Source organism: Scyliorhinus torazame, chromosome 4, assembly GCF_047496885.1.
Source record: "Scyliorhinus torazame isolate Kashiwa2021f chromosome 4, sScyTor2.1, whole genome shotgun sequence".
NCBI lineage: Eukaryota > Metazoa > Chordata > Chondrichthyes > Carcharhiniformes > Scyliorhinidae > Scyliorhinus > Scyliorhinus torazame.
Genome location: NC_092710.1, coordinates 118,613,560 through 118,630,105, shown reverse-complemented (window position 1 = coordinate 118,630,105; position 16,546 = coordinate 118,613,560). Strand labels below are relative to the sequence as shown.

At 43.9% G+C, this 16,546-nt stretch overlaps 1 protein-coding gene across 2 annotated transcripts in view; it reads right to left on the bottom strand.

Moving 5' to 3' along the window:
- slc17a5 (solute carrier family 17 member 5) overlaps positions 1 to 16,546 on the bottom strand; it is a 67,337-nt gene that overhangs the window by 33,451 nt on the left and 17,340 nt on the right. The window contains exons 2-5 of one of the 2 annotated variants that reach the window (XM_072498552.1): positions 10,039 to 10,248; positions 4,895 to 5,128; positions 2,405 to 2,492; positions 1,586 to 1,672 (exon numbers count right to left, since the gene is read on the bottom strand). In XM_072498552.1, coding sequence (XP_072354653.1) covers positions 1,586 to 1,672; positions 2,405 to 2,492; positions 4,895 to 5,128; positions 10,039 to 10,248 — 619 coding nt within the window. The remainder of the gene's footprint in view (positions 1 to 1,585; positions 1,673 to 2,404; positions 2,493 to 4,894; positions 5,129 to 10,038; positions 10,249 to 16,546) is intronic. The other variant, XM_072498553.1, reaches the window with a different exon arrangement.

Genomic DNA, 16,546 nt, shown 5'->3' with positions numbered 1-16,546 from the left:
AGGGGAGATAAACTGGGGAGTATGGAGTGAGGGTCACAAAGAGTAAACGCGACCTCCTCGTGCGCAAGGATGAGCGTGATACAGTTGAAGGTCGTACAGAGGGTGCATATGGCGCAGGCAAGAATAAATGGGTTCTTTCAGGGAGTGACAGACGAGTGTGAGAAGTGTGGGCGGGGACCAGCAAATCATGCATTATGTTCAGGGGCCGAGAAAAGGAGAGATTCTGGGCAGGAGTGTTTGCGGTGCTAGCAAGGATAGTGGGGGAGGAGGCTGAGCTGGACCCTTTGGTGCGATATTTGGGATATCTGAGAAGCCAGAGCTGATGGAAGAAAGGAAGGCCGATGTCGTGGCCTTTGCCGCTCTGATTGCCCAGCGATGAATTGTTATTGGAGTGGCGGTCAGCAAAACCACCGAGGGTGGCAGCCTGGCTGGGTGCTTTATATGACTTTCTTCGGCTGAAGATCAAATAAGAGTTAACGGGTTCAGCGCAGGGTTTCGAGGCAAGGTGGGGGATGTTCGGGACCGTGTTTGAGAAGTTTTTTTATCGCGGGTGTGTGTGTGTATGTGTGTGTAGGGAGGGGGGGGGGGGGGGGGGCGGGGGGAGAAAAAGGGGGAAAATCTGTACAAACTGTATAGTTGTGTTCGGAAGTTTGTTTCCTGAATTGTTTATATGTTGTAATTTTTCATATACATTTGAAATAAAATATGTTCTAAAAAAGGAAGTGGCGGCTAGTTAAATAGTTGATGCATTGATTTTAATTTTCCAAAATTCTCCAGATTCAGAAAGGTCACATTAGATCAAAAAATAATGAATATAACTCCTTTGTTCAAAAAGGAGAACAGAAAGCAGGAAACTCCAGGTTCAACATTGCCAGAGGGAAAATGTTAGAAGCTATTGTTAAAGATATTATAGCAAGGCACCTAGAAATATTTACAGCAATCAGGCAGAGTCAACATGGTTTTGTGTGGGGCAGCATGCGGTGCAGTGGTTAGCACTGGGACTGTAGCACTGAGGGCCCGGGTTCGAATCCCGGCCTTAGGTCACTGTCCGGGTGAGTTTGCACATTCTCCCCATGTCGGTGTGGGTTTCACCCCCACAACCCAAAGATGTGCAGGTTAGGTGGATTGGCCACGCTAAATTAGAAAATTAATTGGAAAAAAAAATAATTGGGTATTTAAAAAAAAAAAAAACACTTTTTTGTGAAAGGGAAATAATGTTCAACAAATTTATTGGGGTTCTTTCAAGAAGTAACACATGCTGTGGATAAAGGGGAACTGGCGGATGTACTGTATTTAGATTGAGAATATTTAATCCGAGTGGCCTGTTTACTGATAACTGAACATAATTTACTTCCCCTATGATGATTTTGGACAGATGTAAAAGGAAAATAAAATGCTCGAGGGAATGTTCCTTTCTGCTTTAATAATGTACATTCCTAAGCAATTGAATAGCAAGCATCAGTAGCTACTTGGATTAAGTGCTGTGGGGAAAGGAAAGAAAGAATAAAGGAAGGAAGGAAATAAAATTATTAGTGTGAGAATGAGATGATAGATGGTTTGTAATTAAACCATTGTAAAATCTTACCAAATATGTAGAATACATAAGACCAATCCAAGAAATAGCAAATGATTCCAGACAATGGGAGAGAAACAACTGTTCCGAATTGAGCACCTAGAAAGTAATGAAATTCCAGATTTAGAGAACACTCCACGATAAGTATTCAGGATGGCACATTCAAATTAGCATTCAATTTCAATAGTTTGTACAGCCTATCAGGGTTTATACAATGCAAGTGAACATCAATCCTACAGGTCTTATCTTCACTTTATATAAACCGGACAAAACATTTCCTTCTAATCAGCTACAGATTAAATTATACCGCAAATAATGACACTACAAAATATTTTAAACTCTTTGTGAATACTATCATACACCGAGAACAAATACCAGCACAAAGAGGCCACACCAGAAATAGATAATTACATTTTCATTTAGAAACACATGCAACATGTGGGAGTGAATCTAATGCTGTGATTCAAGTAATGAATGCTGCTTGACCTCAGAGCTGCCTGGGCAGAAACTAAATAGGAACATCTGAAACAACTAAGAGGGTTTCATCATCAGGATCCCTTTTCAAATACAAGCCCTTACAAAACAATATGAACAATGATTTTGTACTTTGCGATTGTTTTAGTGTTTAAACACTAAATGTCTACATTATAAAGATATTGGTTTAAAGATAAAAGTAATAAACCAGGTACATGAGCTGAAAATGCAATCGATACATGCACAATTTTTGGTCAATTATTTCATTATTACTATTGTAAATTCTGCTCCCTCAGTGTTACCTTCTGCACGTTCAGAACAGTGTACCGCAAAATCATTTAAATAGAATTAGCTCACCTGCGTATGATAAACTGACGAGTGTGCTCCGTTCTAGAGGTGGAGCCCATTGAGCCCACATTGCATGCATGGCAGGGAAAGTCACACCCTATTACATAATCACAGTAGACACAAGGAAAAGTTCAACCTTTTAAATTAACAACCACTGGCAGCCAAATTGGGCAGAATAAGTCCATTGATTTAAACGCTACTTGCTTGCCACTAATTCCATCCATATCCTTGGCCAATCCAGACTTTGCTCGACTGTTCAGAACTTTGCCATTCTATTGGACCAAGTTGAACTACTGAGCCCATTTCATCCCCATCACCAAGACAGCACACTTCCTTGTCCATAATATTGCTCATTTTCAGTCCTGCCTTGGCCTATCTGCGTAGTGATGCATTTGTTACCTCCAGGTTCAACTATACCAATGCTCTCTCCTGCCCAACCCTATCACTATAACCGTCTATAGTCCAAGAACTATAATATTATAATGTAACCCTAATATTAGAGAAATTGGGCAGCACGGTAGCACAAGTGGATAGCAGTATGGCTTCACAGGGCCAGGGTCCCAGGTTCAATACCCTGCTGGGCCACTGTCAGTGTGGAGTCTGCCCCACCTATCACTGTAACCGTCTACAGCCCAAGAACTATAATATTATAATATAACTCTAATATTAGAGAAATTGGGCAGCACAATTAAATAGCACTGTGGCTTTACAGCGCCAGGATCACAGGATCGATTCCCTGCTGGGCCACTATCGGTGCAAAGTCTGCATGTTCTCCCCGTGTCTGCGTGGGTTTCCCCTGGGTGCTCCGGTTTCCTCCCACAGTCCAAAGATGTGCAGATTAGGTGGGATTGGCCATGATAAATTGCCCTTAGTGACCAAAAAGGTTAGGAGAGGTTATTGGGTTACGGGGATAGGATGGAAGTGAGGGCTTAAGTGGGTCAGTGCAGACTCGATGGGCCGAATGGCCTCCTTCTGCACTGTATGTTCTATGTTCAACTCCGATTTGCTTCAACTCTGGCCTTGCATCTGCCACTCTGCCATTAGTAGTGGTACCTTCAGCTGTCTGATCCCTAAATCTCTAATGTCCTCTCTAAATCTCTCTCCTACACCCTCCTCAAGATCTACCTCTTTGAACAAGCTCTGTCACCGGTCTCTTTCTTTGGCTTGGTGTCAAATTTTCTTTGTTTACGGTCCTGTGAAACATATTTGGAATGTTTTGCTACTTATGTTGCCATAATGAAAGATCATGAAAACCTCAACTCAGTTTCTCTGTCCACAGGTGGAGCTAGATCTGCTGTATGTTTGTAGCATTTTATGTTTTAATTTCAGAAATCAAAAACATTTTAAAAAAACAATACATATTTACACATATATGCTGATCAATGATGATTTCTTAGGAAGGCCGAAGGAAGTGACTCCAAAATACTGCTCTAATCTGGAAATGAATTACACATTCTGGCAACATTTATCGTAGCCAAGGTTTAGAATACCCCAAAACATTAATATTAGAGAAATTGTTTTGAAATTATGACTGTTCAAAGCTCTAATATATTTGTCAATTTTTATAGTGCTCCGCTTGTATGAAAAAATAACTAAACAGCAAATGAATAAAAAATGTTTACTGCTTAAAAAACCTACACAACTGTCAAAAGTAATCAACCTGACATGTTAATTCTCTTTCGCTAACCACAGGTGCTGCCTGACCTGCTGAGTTCTTTCAGCATTTATTTCAGATTTTCAGCATCCGCAGTATTTTGCTTTTGGAGGTGGTAAGTAGTGAGACAGCAATCAGGTAAACCCAAAGGTCATGTTGCTTCACAGTGCCAGAGACCTGGGTTTGATTCCCGGCTTGGGTCACATTCTGCACGTTGTGCGAAGTCTGCACGTTCTCCCAGTGTCTGCGTGGGTTTCCTCCGGGCGCTCCGGTTTCCTTCCACAAGTCCCGAAAGACGTGCTTGTTAGGTGACATTCTCCCTCCCATGCACCCGAACAGGCGACTAGGGGATTTTTACAGTAACTTCATTGCAGTGTTAATGTAAGCCTATTTGTGACACTAATAAAGATCATGAATATAGCAATCAGTATTCAAATAATTATCATTCAGACGGATACATTTTCCTTTGTGATGCTACATATATGAACTTTGGCTCCTGCTCCACAGGTCAATATGACCGTTTCACCTGTGTCATATTTAATCTGCACCACAATGGTTCATTATTGACAGTAGGTGCAATAGGAGCTAGAATTTCAGAAGTGAACTGGTCTCAATTTAGTAACTATTCAAAACAACTCACCACATTTAAAAACAATTATAATTAATGCCAATTTGACTTAGTATCTTCCTTCCCAATAAAGATGCTATAATTTCTAAGAATCACAGGAGCCAAATCAATCAAAAATCAATGAGCAGTTATTTATACTTAACAAATGCTGCACACATTTGAATGTTTCAATTATGTGAAATGCTTAAGCATATGAAACAAAAATGTTAGAACATACCTCTCCCAGACCTTCGGTGACCCTCAGTACAATTACACAGTAGGCACTCAATGATGCCGCAAGTGGAGTCAACAGTGTTAAACATGAAGTGCCCAATATACCAAAGCCAAGTAACAGCTTCCCTCCATATCGGCCTGCCAGATATCCACCAGGAATCTGAGTAACGATGTAACCAAAGAAGAAAGCACTAAGTATCCATCCCTGTGAATCCGAATCCCAGTCATATACCTTGCCCTGGAGACAAATTGATAAAAATTTGTAAAATTATCCTCTCAAAACTGAGCTTGTTCATGTTTAATGCACAGATAAAATAATTGACCTCAGGATAAATGTAGAATTTGCAAAATATTTGAATCTCCACAAATGAAGTTCAAAATTTTATTAATACAGTAGCACATCATTCAGAAGAAAATTTCAACCATTCATTTTGCATGAAACGTGTTCTGTTTCTGAGCAACGTTTTGTTCTCAGGATGAGGGTTGCACTGGCAAGGGCACATATATTATCAAACCCAATTGCCTTGAGTAGGTGAGCCTTCTTGAATCACTGCAGTCCTTGTGCTGATGGTGCCACCATGTGGTTATCTAGGGAATTACAGGACTCAGCGATAATAAAGCAAAAGCATTAAGCTCCCCTTTCGGGATACTGTGCAACTTGAGGAACTGTGTCTTCCTGTAACATTGCTGGTTTTGTTCTTCTTGGTGGTCAAGGTCACGGGGGAGAGACACGCTTTGAAAGCTATTTTTGATTTGCTGTTTCTAGTGGGACTGAAGCCAGTAACGTACAGAGTCTCTAAACCATATTGCCATAGTAACTGAAGGAAGTCAATGCACTGGAATAGAGCACTATAAGCTTTAAAATGGGTTCCTCAGGATGCTTGCTTTGTCTTGTATTAGAAGTATTGCACACATGATTAATGTGAAATGCTTCAAACCATTATAATAGCCTCAAGGTAGCATGATTACTATTGAGATTTGACAAGATGATATAAAATTCATCTTGAAAGATGCTTTTTCAATCTACTCTGACTGGGAAATTCCAGACTTGGAATACTGTGCCTTTGATTTCTCCCAACAGAAAACAATAAGAGTGCCGTTCTAACTTGTATCATTATTGCAATCAAAGTAATTTTGACACTGACACCCTTATTGAAATCTTTACATTATTCAAATTAACATTAGAGTACATTATACTTCCTAATCGAGCTGCAGCAAGCAAAGCCATACTGCCAGCATGACATAAATCTTATTACATGCTCCGAAATAGGAATTTAAATAGCAAGAAAACACCCTGTAGGGGTGTCAGTGCCAAAATAATTTAAGATTGGATCCTTTTAGTGCTCCTATTGATAGACTAACTAAGACACTATTCGTCTCAAAATTCCTATGGAATCTTTTGAATTTCCTCAAAATGCCACTCCTCACCCTCTCACTCTCTCAAGGTGAATGAACTAAATATTAAGTTTTTTAATTCTCATGGGGTGTGGACGTCACTGGCAAGCCCAGTATTTGTTGACCTTCGCCAATTGCCTTTGAGGAGGTGGTGGTGAAAGTTGAATGACCTGCTAGGCGTTTCAAAAGCCAGTTGAGAGTCAACTACATTGTTGTGGGTCTGTTATCTACAAAGGTTAAATAAAAATAATTAAGAACTAAAATTGGAAATATGTCTGCTTTGAAAGTTTGCTGATGTGCTGAGCTGGAGCAGCAGTCGCCACTTGAGTTTTGAACTGCAATTTCCGTTTTTTTGCAGTAGTGGATTGCCATATACACCATAGGAACATAGGAATTAGGAGCAGTTCTGCCCTTCGGCCTGCTCTGCCATTCAATCAGATCATAGCTGATCTCTTCCTGATCTCAAAAGACACCTCCCTGCCCGTTCCCCCTATCCCGTTAACCTGTTTTATCAGAAGTCTATCTATCGCCTTCTTGAAACCATTTAATGATTCAGACTCCACTGCACTATGCAGCAGCAAGTTCCACAAATTCACCACCCTCTGTGAGTCATTCCTCCTCATCTCAGTTACCACCTCTCAACCTATATCGGAGACCTCACATTCTAGCCCCTGTGGCACCCCACTAGTTACAGTTCGCCAGCCAGAGAAGACCCATTTATTCCAACCCTCTGCTTCCTGTCAGTCAGCCAATCCTCAATCAAATCTAGTGGTCTAACCCAATCCTCTGCGATCTCACTTTCTGGATCAGTCTTTTATGGAGCACCTTGTCAAACGCCTTCTGGAAGTCTAGAGATACCATACCAACAGGTTCTCCATTATGGTTACATCCTCAAAGAACTCAAGCAAATTTGTCAAGCATGACTTACCCTTCATAAAACCATGCTGACAATGGTGGATTGCGCTTTGTCTTTCCAAATGTTCAGTCACCTTCTCCTTAATGATTGATTCCAGCAACTTCCCCACCACAGAGGTCAAGCTAACCGATTAGTTTCCTACTTTTTGCCTCTATCCTTTTTTGAATAGGGGTGTCATATCCAATCCACTGGGACCTTTCCAGAATCCAAGGAATCATAACCAATGCATCCACTATCTCTGCTGCCACCTCCCTTAATACCCTTGTGTGCAGGTCATCAGGTCCCAGAGACTGCGCTGCCTCTAACCCCAATAGTTTATTCAATGCCTTCTCCCTAGTTATGGTTATTGCACCAAGTTCCTTTGCATTGACTGCAGTTTTTGGATATTTTTTTTATAAGGTGCAGAGGTACCTCCACCGTGAAGACAGGTAAAATATTGGTTCAGTACCTCTGCCATCTGTGTTCCCCATTATTGCCTCACCAGTATTGTCCTCTAAAGGGCTATTCTCGTCCTCTTTATATACTTATAGATGCTTTTGGTGTCAGGGTTTGTTTTCTGCTAAAGTTTATTTTAGCTCTTTTGATTTTATTTTTAGTAGAATCATAGAATTTACAGGGCAGAAGGAGGCCTTCGGCCCATCGAGTCCGCAACGCTCTTGGAAAGAGCACCCTACTTAAGCCCACACCTCCACCCTATCCCTGTAACCCAGTAACCCCACATAACCTTTTTGAGGGCAATTTATCATGGCCAATCCATCTAACCTGCACATCTTTGGACTGTGGGAGGAAACCGGAGCACCCGGAGGAAACCCATGCAGACACAGGGAGAATGTGCAGACTCCGCACAGACAGTGACCCATGCAGGGAATCGAACCTGGGACCTTGGAGCTGTGAAGCAATTGTGCTAATCACTGTGCAGCCCTTAAAGTTTAACTTTAAACTTCTCCTAACCCTCAAGCTTACCACTCACTTTTGCAGTGTGGTATGCTCTAGTTTTTGCCTTATGTCCTCTTTGACTACCTGTTTTGGCCATGGAATGTTTTTCTCTCTTTTACAATTCTTCCTCCTCTCAGGAATGTACTTTAATTGAGTGGTATTTAATATCTCCTTGAACATCTGCCATTTTTCCTCAACTGTTCTACCCTCAATTATTTGTGCCCAGTCTACTTGGGCCAACTCTTTCCTGTATAATTGCCTCTGCCCAATGCTGAAACTCTAGTATGGCACACTGTCTTCTCTCGCTCAATCTGAATTTGAAATTCTAGCATGCTGTGATCATTCCTTCTAAGAGTCCTTACGACAAGACTATTTATCAACCCCTCTGTTTCATAATTCTAAATCTAAAATATCCTGCTCTCTGGTTGGGTCCACAACATATCACTCTAAGAAACAATCCCTCATACACTATAAAATCTCCCTCGAGGCTACCCTTGCCAATTTGATTAATCCAGTCAATATACATGTTAAAATTACCCATGATTACCATTTTGTCTTGAAGCCCTCATTATTCCTTGGTTTATACTATGCCCACTTTGGAAGTATTGCTCGGGGAGCCTGTAAATTACTCTTAGCAAGGAATTTTTCCCTTGTTTTTTTATTTACCAAGATCGATTCAACATTTTGGCCCTTAGTGCCAATATAATTTCTTAATACCTTGGCACCATTTTTAACCAATAAAGCAACTCCACCTCCTGTTCCATCCTGTCTATCCTTTCTGAATACTATGTAACCGTGGACATTCAACTCCCAGTCCCAATCCTCCTGCATCTATGTTTCAGTGATCCCCACCAAATCATACCCAATAGTCTCTTTTTGTGCCATCTGCACATTTACCTTATTCCGAATACTGTGTGCATTCAAGTACAAGCTTTTAAAATGTGTCCTGCTGATTTGTCTTTCCCTTGCAGGATTTTCTTGTGCACTACGCTTTTCACAATTTTTTTGGACCTTGCCTTGCAAAAATGCCTCTCGTCCATGCAATATAATACCTGAAGATTCAATATCCAACTTTAAGAAGAACAGCAATAGATTATAGAAGCCCTTACACTGTATATTCCAACCCTGGTATCAACTTCCAACAGCAATTTCCGAGTTTTCCAACTCCGATCAGTGGCTTCTCCAATCGCATCTCCGTACCTCTAGAGCCATACAGTGCAAGAATGATGATCATCAGGGTGTTCGTGCCAAACAGCCAAAGCTGCATAACCATTAATCAAACTCACAAATTCCAGTCACTGTTCAGCATTGCAACCAGCTGGCAGCTCTTAAGATTGTGGCCTGCTGTCTTTTTGACCAGGGCATGGACCTTATGGGCCTGTCTGTTAATTCAGCTTTGCTAAACTGTATTTATGTTTCGGTGTCGCTGTCACCATCTGAATCACGAGTGCTGACTTATGAAGCACTAGTTCTCCTGTACTACTGACTTTACACTTATATGTCCAGATACAAAGCACCAACAGTGGAAATGATTAATAACTGCCCAGCCCAGCACTCACACGGGTATATTTCCTTCAAAGTGGAAAGAACTGTACACATGCAGTCATGCTAATGTTCTGCATCCTGTCCTGTCCAACAATGCACCAGCAACTCAAAAAGAATGCAGGTGTTTCCAATAATACCAAGTTAGTTCTATGGGCTTTGGCACCTACATTGTGGAAACAGGTTTGAGAAGCGTTGCAGCCCATTGTATAACATTATATGATATGAATCGTGGAACATTAGGTGTATGAAAATAGATTATCTAAACACACATTGTTTACAATTTCTGTGCTAAAAGATTCAGTAAAGATTACATTTCCTTTGGATGTACAAGCTAGAGATACTAAATGTTATCTTACCTTTTTCACATGATTGCGTTGAGTAGAATTGGAATGCGGTGGACATGCCTCAACACTCCCATTCTTGGGAGAAGTTACATTATCATCAAGCATCGCGACCATTGCCACGCTGAGGTTGACACGTAGTGCATACACAACAAAAAATCCCCAAAAGGCCAAAATAGCCAGGTTGTATCGAGAAGAGCAGCATGCCGATACTGGAGGGAATACGGAGAACAGTTGTTTGAATAATATATGTACACTTTACATGAAATACCATCTCAAATGCAACAAACATGCTAGAAACGTAGGCAGTGATTTTAAATGGGGGCATCTTACGATAAAACCAACCATGGTTTTGTACAAATGAATCATGGACTTTCCATCTTTTATACTTCACCCATTAGTCTTTCAAATTCTACTTTTTTATTATTATTTTCTAGCCCCTTCAGTACCCATGTTAAGGCCACACTGCCTCCATTGATCTCAGCCCATCTTCCTGAAGGATAATAAACAGACAAGTAAAAAACCCATAAGCGTTTTCATTAATTTTTTAACAAGTTCTACAAAATTACAAAACATACAAACAAATACCTTGAACAAAACAGCAACCCTGTACAAATCCCCCCAAAACCTACCAAAAACAAAAAGAAAACAGAAAAAGATAAAGATAAGAACAACTGCACTGTACGTTCTATGTCTTCTCAACCCCCCCCCCCCCCCCCCCAACAGTTGAGGGACTAATTCTCCGGAATACAATATAAACAGCCGCCATCTCTGATAAAACCTTTCAATTGACCCCCTTACACTATATGTGACCTTCTCAAGGTGCAAGAACTCCATCAAACCCCCTAGCCATGCCGAAGGACTCGGCGGTGTTGCCAACCTCCAACCAAACAGAATCCACCTCCGCACCACCGAGGCGAACCAGGACATTAGCCCCCGTACCCGGCCGCAACTCCGGCACATCCAAAACACCCAGAACAGCTGCCAGAAGGCAGGGTCCTAGCTCAATATTTAGGTTAGTCTATATGGTGTCAAATAAGGACCTTCAGAAACCAACCAGCTTAGTACAGGACCAGACTGTGTGTGTGTGGTGTGCGGGTCCTTTCGTGCAGGGCTTGCACCGATCCTCCACCCCCTCAAAAAAAAGGCTCATCCTCGCCTTAGTGAGGCACACTCAAAACACAACCTTAAACTGAATAAGGCTCAGTCCCGCACACAACATTCACCCTCCACAGTGCCTCACTCCACACATCCTCCTCCAGTATTGGTAATTGGTGAGTGTCCAAATTCGGTGCCATAGCCAGCAACCGTTTCATAAACGATACATTGTCCCAATTCGGGGCATACACGTTCACGAGAACCACCTGCTTCACCTCTAATACCCCTACTATCATCACATATTGTCTACCCAGATCCACTGCAACCCTCTCCACATGGAACCCAACGCTATTAATTCGAACCCGCACCCTCTTTAGTGGTCACCCCAGGCCATGCATGTTCCAGGTGACTAACCTTGTCGGTGGGCTCTCACATCTTTCCCGCCCCCCACCCCCTGGTCATCCGCATACAGGGACACCCGATGCTCCACGCCGCCCTGACCCCCCCTCCCCCCCTCCATTTATCTGAGCACCTCAGGCCAAGGGTTCTATAGCCAGCACAAAAAGAATGGGGGACATGGACCGAGTTCCCCTATGCAACGGAATTTGGAAAGTACCCCAAATTCATCTCATTTGCGCGCATACACGGCATCTTATACAATAGTTTTATTCATGTCACAAACCTGGGCCCAATCCCAAAACTCTCCAACACCGCAAACAAATAACTCTGCATCCAGCACCACCACCACCTCCAATTCCAACCCCTCTGCCCGAGAAAGCACCACATTAACAGACACCGCACATTTGACAACTGTCTGCCCTTTATGAACCATGTCTCATCCTCTCCAATCACCTTCGGGAGGCACTCTTCCAACCTGAGCACCAGCACCTTTGTCAAAATCATGGCTCCACCTTCAACAGAGATATAGGCCTATATGACCCACATTCCACCAGGTCCTTGTCCTTTTGAAGCAATAATCGAATAGATGCCTGTCCCATTGTCTCTGGCAGAGTCCCCTTAGCCACCGCGTCCTCAAACATCTCCACCAAGTGGCGCCAGCTTATCCGGAAACCTTTTATAAACTCTAATTGGAAAACCATCCTGCCCCGATGCCGTACCCGCCTGCATCTTCCCTATCGCTTTCCGCACTTCTTCCACCCCCCACTGGCTCCTCAAACCCTGCTATCACCTCCTTCGGAACACTCCAACCTCCCCAAAAACTCCCTCATATCTGACTCATCCTCCAGAGGATCTGTCTTATACAAATTCTTAGTGAACACTTCAAATGCCTTGTTCATTTTCTCCAGTCTTACCATCAACTCCCCTGTCCCGTCCCGGACCCAAACAATCTCTCGCATGGCTGCCCGACGGCAGAGCTGGCCTGACTGGTGACTGACCATCTCCCCATACTTGTACACGGTCTCCCTCGCCTGCCTCAACTGCGGAACCACCTTTCTCGTGCACAGAAGATCAAACCTCATCTGCAACTCCTTCCTCCTCACCAGATGATCTGGGGTCGGATCCTCTGCATACCTACCACCCACCGCCAAAAATTCCTCTCCTAACCGCTGCCACTCCTCTCTTGACTGTCCACCTGAGCCTTAATGACCTTGGCCCTCATTACTGCCTTCAACGCTTCCCACATCACCAACGTCGAAATCTCCCTGTTCCTATGAAACCGTACGTAGTCCTCAACCACCTTTCCCATTTTGGTACAAATATTTGGGTCCAACCCCCACGCAGGCCTCTGTGCTGGCCCCTTCTCCAGGACCACATCCACCCAATGTGGAGCATGATCCGAGATAACAATTATCAGACACTCTGCCTTCCTCACCCCGGCCAACAACGCCTCCCCCATGACAAAATAGTCAATCCTAGAATACACAGTGTACTGACAAAAAGAACGAATACCCCATCCCACAGGTCCGCCCCTCCCTTCTCTCTCATAAATGCAGCCAACACCTTCGCACCTCCTCCCCGGGGGGGGGGGGGCAGCGAACGCAAAACCCATCTCAATAACAGCACTTAAGAACTGGAATCAGCAAATCCTGGCAAAGGTCTGGTGTGCGGAGGCTGCATAAAAGTAGAACATCCTGTTATGGCTGCAGAATCCTATGTTTTATCTTCCGCAACTCTTGACAGTGAAGCTAATCTTGCCACTGACACACAATGAGAATCTGATGTTTTAAATATTTGAATGAATATTTTAATAAGTGCTGCAGTTCTACCATACAAATCCTTATGACCATGGAGATGCTTGCTAGTTTCAGAGCAGGGTTTGCAAGCCAAATTCAAAGCCAAGAACGATTTTTCGGACACAACAATAGAACATAGAATGTTACAAAACTACCAAATATAGAGTAATTATTGATCTTGTGTAAAAGTCAACCTTTGGCCAAAAATTCCGAACTCCTCCTTATACCCTGTGGTAATCTATGGGGCCTAGTTTTGAGCCCAATTAAAAGTGGATATCTGAAATTAAAGAATTGGACCCTTTAAATTAAACTAGTCAGCCCCAGAAAATGGCTTGCTGGGAATTCGGACTTGGCCAAGTTCAAATATCCGAACTCAAGACAGGCTGCCTGGGCACGTGTGGATCTGCCCTGTCAATCACCCATCAACAGATCATCGCACCCTATGGATATGCACCGGTCCATTGTCCACAGCCCAGATTGAGGCAGATTCCTGGGCTCCCGGAGTTCCCACTGTTACCTTATTTTGTAAGGGGGTATGTGCAGACCACATTACCGGAGACGGACAGCTGGGGCGAGCGGAGGCGTCCTGTCAACAGATCATCAACCAGACCATTGGGTGCTGGGACACCCACCCGAGACCTCATTGGTGGGACACCAGAGGAAGTGGCAAAAGGGTGAGAGGTAAGGGGGGATAAAAATAGACATCTGGGCCACATCGGCGAAGACCCAACGTGGGAGGTGTTCTTGACCATCCGAAGAACTGACCAAGAAGGAAGGAAGAGGTTGCCATCGAGACCTATCTTCGTGACGATGGACCAAATGGTCTCAGGAATCGGATCCACCATTCAATCAAGCCATCTTTGCAGGTAGTATAACCGAATCATGGGCATTTCTAGTGTGTATATATATATATTTTGGGTTAATTTATAGGTTAATTATTTCCTTTTTGATTGTGCTTTTTAATGTAGCCTCCAGCTGCTCTTATTCCTTCAGTAGAACCCCTATCATTGTTCTACCTATGTCATTGGTACCTACGTGGACCAGGACAACTGGACCTGTACCCTCTCTCTTCTTCCTTTGCAGCCCAGATGAGATATTCTGAACCAGAGCACCAGATAGGCAACCTTCGGGACTCTCAATCCTGGTCACAGAGAACAGTGTCTGTGCCCTAACTATGCAATCGCCGATTACGACTACATTTCTTTTCTCTCCAAACGCCACCCCCCACCCCACTTGAATGGCTCTATGTACCACGCTGCTGTTGTCATCCCCCCCCCCACAGTACCCGCTCTCATCCACGCAGGGAGCAAGGATCTCAAACCTGTTGGACAAGGACAAAGGCCGAGTCCCCTGCAACCCCACCTCCTGCATCCCTCGACCAACCTCACTCAGTCACACCCTCCTCTCTCTGACCACTGGCAGAATTCAAGGCAGTCGATCTCAGGGATGTGACAGCCTCCTGAAACACCACATCCAGGTAACTCTCCCCCCTCCCTGATATGTCACAGCGCCCAAAGCTCAGACTGCAGCCCATCCACTCTGAGTCGAAGTTCCTCAAGCAACCAACACTTGCTACAGAAGTGTTAACGAGGGACCACCAAGGGGTCCACCAGTTCCCACATCATGCAGGTTCAACACATCGCCTGACCCTGCATCCATTTCATTTAAATAGTTTTACATTAAAAAAAATGTATTTCCAGCTAGTTTTTAGTCTTTCTAATCTGTAAAATATTTCTCTTCATACCTTTAATCTGAAAGCAATTTAGAATTGACTCAGCTCCTGCTCTTATTAAATCTGAGATGACTCTCCGTTCCCGCTAATTTTACACCTCTGACTCTCGGCTCCTGCTCTTTTAAATCTCAGCGCTGTCGCTCAGCTCCCGCTCGATTTAAATCTCAGCATTCTCAACTCCCCCTCTTTTTAAATCTCTGCTTAGTCTCAGCTCTCCCTCTTTTTAAATCTTCCGCTCTGACTCCAAGTTCTGGCTCTTTTTTTAAATCTCAGCGCAGTCTCAGTTCCCATTCTTTGTAAATCTCACACTCGGACTCTCCGCTCCCACTCTTTTTAAATCTCCGCTCTGACTCTTGAGTCCCTAACACTCTTATGCCCTTGCAAGGAGGATATTAGGGGTCAGACCAGTGCTGCCTCCCCATTAAAGTTGCACAACAAGGAGATATTCAGGAGACCTTAGAAGACCACCCAGAGGCAGGTGTTTAGCTCCCCCATCAAGCCTACCCCAAAACCGAAGAGCTCCGTCGGACAATGCAGAGACAGAGCATACAGACTCTCAGTTTAACAAATTGAACAGGGATATATGGACAACATCCAGTCACGGTGTCTTTATTAGGGGAAGATGTCCATGAGGTGGCTCCCGCTGGGGTACAGTACTTTGAGCCCTTTTCGTCCAGTTTCTGGGGGTATTTTTTTCTTAAAATCCCACCTGAATGATGGTATAAGGCTCCCGCGTAAGAAAAATGCCCAGAAGGACCAGGACAAAGAAACTTGAAGGTGGAGGTTCATTGACTGGGCAGCACGGTGTATTGTGGATAGCACAATTGCTTCACAGCTCCAGGGTCCCAGGTTCGATTCCGGCTTGGGTCACTGTCTGTGCGGAGTCTGCACATCCTCCCCGTGTGTGTGGGGGGGTTTCCTCCGGGTGCTCCGGTTTCCTCCCACAGTCCAAAGATGTGCAGGTTAGGTGGATTGGCTATGATAAATTGTGCTTAGTGTCCAAAATTGCCCTTAGTGTTGGGTGGGGTTACTGGGTTATGGGGATAGGGTGGAGGTGTTGACCTTGGGTAGCGTGCTCTTTCCAAGAGCCGGTGCAGACTCGATGGACCGAATGGCCTCCTTCTGCACTGTAAATTCTATGATAATCTATGACTGAATTGGAGGCTTTTCACGGCTCTTCGGTGGAGAAAGTGGTGCAGGCAGCTTTGGGACTCCGGCCAATCGACTAACGGCTGCGATGCTTACCAGCATCTTGGTGGGGGAATTCAAGAAGCAATGGCGGGTTGTATTGGAAAATCTCCGTAAGTCGATGGAAGATGCCCTGGCTCCCATTGGGTTGGTGTTGGAGAAGAGCAACGAGACGGTAAAAGCACATGGCTTTGCGATATAGGGCATGGAGGTAACTCTCTCTCAAGGCAAAGTGCCCAGTTGCGTCTCTGGAAGCGGAGATGTCTCCGATGGCCAGTGTGAAGGCCAAAGTAGATGATTTGGAGAATTG